This window comes from Marmota marmota, unplaced genomic scaffold (assembly GCF_001458135.2).
Source record: "Marmota marmota marmota unplaced genomic scaffold, marMar, whole genome shotgun sequence".
In the NCBI taxonomy this organism is placed as follows: Eukaryota; Metazoa; Chordata; class Mammalia; order Rodentia; family Sciuridae; genus Marmota; species Marmota marmota.
Genome location: NW_025999863.1, coordinates 678,104 through 685,767, shown reverse-complemented (window position 1 = coordinate 685,767; position 7,664 = coordinate 678,104). Strand labels below are relative to the sequence as shown.

Here is a 7,664-nt window from a genome sequence, read left to right as displayed (position 1 = left end):
GGTCCCGCCCGGGCGATGCCTCTTGCTAGGAGCCCCTCCTACTCCACAACCGGGTGGGCTTCCCAGGCCGGGGGCATCTGAAGCCCTGTCGGCCCCAAGAACAAAGAAAAGTAGGGGCGACCAGGTAGTATAAAGTAGATACCCCTCTCCAAACAGCGAGGTCCCGCCCCCCACTCACCGGGCGTGGCCTGTCCTGTGTCCTACAGTTCCGAGTGAACCCACGCGGGAGGCCTTGTATGAAGTGCCCGGGCCAGTCTGGGGCCGAGCGGGCGGCCCCCGAGCCTTTATCTGCGCCGCCTTCCCTCGGGGTGGAGTTTGGGCGGGTAGGGGGCGGGGGGGGGGCCTGGCGGGCGGTGACGCAGCTGGCCCCCGCCCCTGCCTGCTGACCGAGGCCCCCGGGCGCAGTCGTACCGGGACACCGGTCTCCAGGCTTCTCTTTGTAAATGGGTGTTTCTCCTGGAATGCCACTGAGCAGGGGGCCAGGGCCATGAACTCTGCACACCCGTAGGCTGGCTTTTGGGGCGAACAGACGGGCTTCCTGCTCCGCCCCCTTTCCGACGGCCAGGACCGGGTGCTTCCGCCTGGGGGCGCCCGCATGGGGGAGAACGGGAAGAGGTGCCTGAGTCAGCGGCCAGGATCCAGGAAAACAGGCCAGTCACCTGCTAAGCAGTGGGGTGCTGGGGCCAGCTGCCTGGCAGCTTGGCCGCCAGCATCTCTCAACGGTGACCTCAGAAGGCATTTCTGGAGCGATTATCCAGCGTCAGGCTCACCTTGGACCCAGTTGGTCACCCCTGGCTGTGTTGTGTGAGCTCAGTGAGAAACTGACCTCTCTGAGCCTGTTTCTACAGGATGTCTTAGACAGTGAGATATGAGAGTCCAGCGGCTTACTCTGGGCGCTGGAGTTGTAGGGACAACATATTGCCATTGTTCCAAGAATGCATGCACACATGCTTGCCCTAGCCTTTGTAAAGGTGGGCATTCATCCATTTCACGGATAAGGAATCTGGCCACCCAGCAGAACAAACGGAGTGTTGCTCGTCTGCAGATTCTCCATGGATGCCCTGGCCGGTAGCTTTGAAGCCCTCTGTTCTGCTCCCTCTGCCCTTGCAGGGAAGGGAGACCCCAGGCTCCACCCCATCACCTCTGTCCACTTATCTGTTTCCTTCCTTATCTGGCTTCTCCACCTCCCCCTCATCCACCCCTACCCTGGTCTGGGCACCCCTCCCAGGGCCGTTGCTTTGCAGGTTTCCCTCCATTTCCCACCCAACTCTCCCTTGGCCTCAGCTTCCCCTCACACACAAACTGGGCACACCCAGACACTCCCAGCCCTGCAGGATCAGAGCTAGTCTAGAGGCAAAGCTGGGAGGACCTTTGAAAAGTAGTCCTGGAGCTGATTTTTAAAAGATGAATAGGAGTTTGTCTCACAAGAAAGATGCTCAGGAAATGGGAACAGCTTAGCATGGTCCCAGAAGCCACTGCATGCCCAGGGAAACGGGGCTGAATTGGAGGAGGGAGGCAAGGCTGGGTCAGGGAGCTGGCCCTAGGACCTTTTGGTGGCAGAGGAAGTGGGGACCCTGGAAATCAGGGCCCATTGTGTCGGTGTATCCCTGGCCCCATTAACCTTATTCCCACCCTCCCTACCATGGGTGGGCAGTTGGGGGGTTGCTGGTGGGGTAGACGGGGTTCTGCCTGCCTGGTGGTGACACTGCCACCCGAATGCTGTAGGACCTCAGGCCAGTAGGGAATGGAATCAGACACACAGGGATTGTGTTGAGGCACTCAGCCTGGAAAAGAGAAAGGTCCTTTGGGAATAAGATACTTTGTGCTGTTCCAAATTTTATAAAGGCCGGCATTCTACTTCCTGACTTTCCTTCCCATGTGGTGCCCCTGTCCCTGCGTCCTTTGTCCCAGGAATCCCTGAAGCACTGAGTGTACACTTTCTAGGTAGGAGACAGACCCATGTTCTGACCTGTCCCTATCAGGCCAGACCCTACCATTGTGAAAGGATCTTTACCTCTACATTCTGACTCTACCCTGCTTGTCCCCCAAGCCTGGCTCTAAGGTGTATTCTACCTCATGTGGGGAAGGGGTTCTGCTGGTGAGGGGTATACTAGCTTTCTGCTGAGCCCCTGCTGGGCCCCAGCTATCTTTGGTGTTGCATGAGGCATGCTAGTGGCCCATCAGGACCTGAGCAGGAAATGGCTGGGGTCTGGGCAGGGAAGACACACATATGACCTCATGGCCAGCACAAGGTTCCCAAGTTACTAGGGAGTGGCTAGCTCCTTGCCCCAAAAGAACAAGACATAGATGGATGCCAAGGCCGGCCCACTGACCCTCACACCAGGGCCTAGTGCATGTTGAAAGATCACCCCCAGGGCCCAGAGCATGCCAGGAGGCCCCAACCCACCAAGTTCAGACATGACGTGGAGTCACTTGCACGAGGCTGTGACACACTGTGAGCTGCCCATGTACTGACAGGCCACAGATGACTTCCCTGTCACTACTGTGGCTGCGATGACATGAGCAGGCCCTGACTCTCCATATGCTCACCCTGCACTCCCCTCCCTATCCTACTGAGAGAGCATGTGGGATGCTGAGACCCCTGCCCCACAGTTGCCAGGCAAGCACTGGGTCAGTCCCCCAGGGTTTCAGAGCGGGTGGGGCAGCACCCTGGCAGAACAGTGCTAGATCCACCCCCTTCTGGGTCAGCTCCACTCTGTCTGAAGCCAGCTAGGAGCCTGGATGCCCACAGAAGTGCTGACACCACCCAGATTGGGCAGCTGGCCAGGCCAGGGCCACCCATAGGATGGGTGTGCCCAGAGTGGGACCTCTGTGGGAGCAGGTAGGGCCAGCCTCTTCCTAGGGCCCTGCAGCAGGAAGGCTTGGAGTTGATGGTGGATCACAGCACTGGGCCTGAAGACCCAGAACCTGGCAGAGGCCTGGGGAACCTGTCCCCTAGTTCAAGCCTGATCCCCCAAGAGCTCCCTCCCTCCCTCCCTATCCTGGTGGTCAACCTCTGCCTATTCCCACCCTCTTGGGGTGAAGGTTGGCACCTTGCCCACCCCCACCCAGCCAGGCAGGCTGTGCCCTTTTGAGTTGACCCACACACAACCAATGTTCCCAAGCCTCTGTTTACTGAGTATCCTCAAGGGATTATTTCCTTAGGTTCAGACATGCATTTCACAGAGCCACAGGAAACACTCAGGATGAACTAGGGAGGACCCTGACCCCACAGCCTTAAGCAGAGCAACAGAACCAGTGCACACAGTCAGGCTTCCTGGCCTTTAATGTGGGCAGGGGCTGGGGAGCATCAATGTCTCAGGCTCTGCAGGGGCAGGGGTGGTGAGTCGTTGGCCCATTAGGATGGGGGGACTTGGCAAGAAGAGCCTACAGGGTTACAGACCCCACATCAGGCCTGCCAAAGCTGCTGAGGGCTGTAGTGGCCCCAGGTATAACCTGAGGGGCAGGCCTGAGAGCCTGGGCAGAGCCAGCACCACACTACCCCCTGGTGGTCTCAGCAAGCGAATGACCAGGACCTCAAATTCCCTGCTGGTGAAGTGCATGCACCGCCTATTCCAGGGCTTTCACCAGGGCCTCATTGGCCTCGATTCGGATCTGGATCTCTGCCCGAGTGGCCTCATCTGCTGCCCCTGACAGCTCCGACTGGGCCTTCTCCAAGTTGGCCCTGGCGGCCTGCAGGAGGTGGGTAGGGGATGAAAGATGAGCCAGCATGCCAGTCCAGCACCTGCCCTTCCTCTGAGCTCCCTCCCCAGCAACCGGGGAACCCATGGACAGCTCCCACCTGCTCCAAGCTGCAGTGTCCACCCACTTCATACTCACCCCCAGGTCCAACATGTCCAGTGTCACAGCTTCTTCTGCCAGTAACTGCACTGAGGAGTCTGCATTAACTGTGATAGAACCGCTGCTCACTGCAGGGTGGAGGGGAGCAGGAGGGAAGGCCTGAGTCCACCACATCCATGCAGGCAGCCTCACCAACTCTCTGATAGGAGCTCCATAAACACCCAAGTCTGCATCCCAAGCATGCCAACAGCTGCTAGCCCAGGTGGTCCCATGGGACCAGTCCCAGGGCCCAGCACACCAGGTGGCTGAAGAGGAAGAAATACCCCAAGAGGATAGGAGACAGACCCAAGGACACCCATGACACCATAGAACTCTGCAGGGAAACCAAGGCCATCCCTTGAACCTACCAGCCCATAAGCTGAACCTGGGTCAAGGGCCACGTCAAATGCACTTCTGGCTTTGAATCCCAGTTCTACTCATGGTGACAACTGGTACTGGGGAAAGGCTTTCACAGACTCAACTCCTTCCTATGCAAACACATTTCCTTCCCTAAGCTGATTACCCCTCCCAACACAGCTATCCTCTTCCAGCACCTGTTCACCCATCCCCACTCCCACCCGAAGGAACAGGGCTACTTCAGAACTAAGTCGGCTTCCTGCTGCATTTCTGAGGATCACATCAGTGCCCATACCCATGACAAAAAAAAACACCCCACCAAACTTTGCTTTCCTTAGCTCAGACAGGCTGCCCAATGGAGACCCAAGGCCTCTACCCAGCGCCCCCCACAGACTAACCAAAGTATTTAGTAGTGCTGCCATCTTCTGCGTGAACCACGACCAGCCCTGGCCGTAGGACCTGCAGAGTGGGCACATGGGCTGCCAGAATGCCAAAGGCTCCAGTCAGCGTGGGCACGTCCACCTGCCGGACGTTGGCACCATTGAAGAACACCTGGAGAGAACAAAGGAGCAAGCATGTGCCAACTGAACAGCCTCAGGAGCGGCCAAATACCTGCCCTTCACTGCTCCGAAAAGCATCAGGGAAAGGTCGAGCCTGAGGAGGTCACAAAGACTGTCCAAACTACCCGTGATCTTGGGGCAGTTTGTTCATCTGGAAGGAGGACTGTCTGCGACTGGGAAGCACCCGGTTCCTTTCCCAGAGAGCAGCATCCATGAAGGCTGGACAGGGAGGAGCTGGAGACAACTTAGTTTCGGAAGAAGAGAAAGCCTGGGAGCTGGGTGCAGGAGGGAGCCAAGGTGGGGGCGGGGTCCAGCTACCTGCCCGATGAAGGTGGGGCATTGGGCTCAGGAAGGGGCCGGGGTTCAGACTAAGAACCACAGCGAGAGCGCCAGGTCCAGCAACCCCACCGGCTCCGAGGGTGGGAGCGCTCAGCCTCGGGACCGCACGGAGGTGTGGGGACCTGAGTCCGGATCCAGGGAAACAGGTCGGCCACCGGTCAGCGGCCTGGGGATACGAAACTGGGGTGCCGACAGTAGGGGAGGGGGCGGGGCGGTCTTTAAAGGAAGTTAGGGCGCCCGAGGAGCAGGACAGTGGTCCTGCGACCGCGCGAGCTGGGGGAACCTCGGTCTCGGGGCCGCTCAGGAGTTGGGTGGGCGTGAGGGCCGGGAAGGAGGCCGGACCCCTGGGGCTGGTACCCTAGTCCAGTGAGATCCAGCAACTAACGCTTTCCGTGGCTCCCCACACCCTAGAGCGAGCGTACGCCCTCGCTCATGCCAGAGTTCAGACCCTTTGGAGACCCGCGCCCCTGGACTTAAGAATCTGGGCAGTTGGAATACTTCGGAATCCCCAGGCCAGCACCATGAGGAACACTTAGAGCATCAATCCCCATGACCTAGACATTCTGACCCTGAGAGGAGGGTGCAGAGCGAAGCTTTCAACTCCCCTTCCCAAGTGCGTTTTGTCTGCACTTCTAAAGTTTCTTAGCCCCGGGTCTTCATAAGCCACCAACTACTTCATAATACAGGGAAAGGTTCTTCATAAGCCACCAACTACTTCATAATAAGGGGAAACGTAATGGGCTCCTCAAATCCAACCAGCTGATGACTTCTGTCCGGTCCCCACTCCTGGTATCCTATGGGTGAGGGCAGCACCATTATTTAGGGCCCAAACCTGGGAAGACATGAGAATTCCACCCTGTCTTTTCCTGCCCACCCAGTGGACCATTATCTCTGGCCCTAATTGCCCAGGCCTCCTCTCTGGCTCACCACAGAGTCTGTTTAAAAATCTGAAACCTGCCGAGAGCTATGGCACACGCTGTAATCCCAGCGGCTCTGGAGGCTGAGGCAGGAGAATAGTGAGTTCAAAGGCAGAGAGCAAGGCGCTAAGCAATCCAGTGAGACCCTGTCTCTAAATAAAATAAAGAATTGCGGTGGGGATGTGGCTCAATAGCCAAGTGCCCCTGGGTTCAATCCCTGGTACGCCCCACCCCCAAAAAACCTCTGAAACCTGACCATGACCTTCCCCTACTGGGACCCACACCAGCACCTGTGGTCTCCTTTCTCGGTCGTCTGCAGACACACTTAACCTATTTCCAGGCCTTTGCTCATGGGGTTCAAGCTTGCCTGGGCATTTTCACACGGCTGCAACTCAGTAAGAGCATGCCCATTACCTCCTGTGTACCTGCCCTGTGCTGAGACTCTGTGCCTGGAGCTCCTAGGATTAGCGGGGAGACAATGCACAAGAGCAAATAGGATACTCAACTGTACTAGATGGAACCAGGGATCCAGACTGTGTGTGGCAGCTGCTGTCAGCAGAGGTAGCCAAGGGATGGGTCCTGAAATGTTGACATTTGGAAAAGCTGCAGACATAGAGTGTGTATGTGTGTAGGAGGGTGAATCTTTCAAGGACCCATGTGTGGGGGGCATTTGCAAATACAAAAGCTCTGAAGTTGAACAGGGCTTGACACATTCCAGAATAAGCTTTTTTTGGATGAAAGATGTCAGGTGCGGAGGGCAGGCCCTAGTAAGCTGGGAGGAGAGTCCACTTGACCAAGCTAGTGGCAGATTTGGTAGACTGAACAATTAAAAAGATCAGGCATATATGTCTGAAAGGAAGAACAAAGAGGCAGCTTTGAGGGTTGGCTGTTGGGGCTCCCAGTGCATGCAGTTAACATGGTAGAGGCCCTTATTTTGATCCCCAGCACAAAAAAGTGGGGTTTCTGTTTATGTGTCACCCACAAGGCCTTGGTACAGTAGGGGGAACTCAGTTCAACTCTGAGCAGCTGTTATCATGTGCGCCATGAAGGGAGAACGGGGAAAATCTGCAAAGGAGGTATGGCAAGCTCTTGACAGTGCCCACAGGAACCTGTACAGGGGAAACTGGTGAGGGAAGTGCACCAGATCACCTGGCTGGTACATCCTGGGGACCCCCAGACTGGGGAAATTGTGTGTCACGAGAGACCATGGCTGTGTGCCTTCCATACTCCCAAGGGAGGAGCAAGATGGTCTGTCTGTGCACCCCAGGACTCCCTGGCCCACCAACTTGGGTTATCCCAGGTTAGACTAGGGGGAGTCCTGTGCCCAAGGGCAGGCTGTGCATCTCATATCCTCTGGTTTTGTTTCTTGGGACCTGGGGCATGGGGAGTCTGCACCCCAGGCCTCCGCGCTGGCGCCGTGTCCCCGAAAACCCCAGGACCCAGGGTAGATGAGTTATGCAGCGGTGCTGGGGCTGGTTGTCGGCCTCTGCGGGAAGAGGCAGCTGCACTGGGGGGTGGGGGCGGGGAACGGGAGCGCAGGCTCCGCCCCCCGCCCCCGCCGGAAGGGAAAGGGAGGCGGTGGCCGGCGCAGAAGTAGCCAGACGCCGCGGCCAGAGCGGCGGGGGCGGTCGGCTGGGGACCCGGCTGCACC

The 7,664-nt window shown here is 57.6% G+C and overlaps 1 protein-coding gene across 1 annotated transcript in view; it reads right to left on the bottom strand.

Annotated features, from left to right (window-relative positions):
* Positions 1-3,268: 3,268 nt before the first annotated feature.
* The window catches only part of Atp5f1d (ATP synthase F1 subunit delta), a 4,509-nt gene continuing 113 nt past the window's right edge, over positions 3,269-7,664 (bottom strand). The window contains exons 2-4 of the mRNA XM_048810630.1: positions 4,596-4,781; positions 3,841-3,929; positions 3,269-3,693 (exon numbers count right to left, since the gene is read on the bottom strand). Coding sequence (XP_048666587.1) covers positions 3,571-3,693; positions 3,841-3,929; positions 4,596-4,781 — 398 coding nt within the window. The 3' untranslated portion in view covers positions 3,269-3,570. The remainder of the gene's footprint in view (positions 3,694-3,840; positions 3,930-4,595; positions 4,782-7,664) is intronic.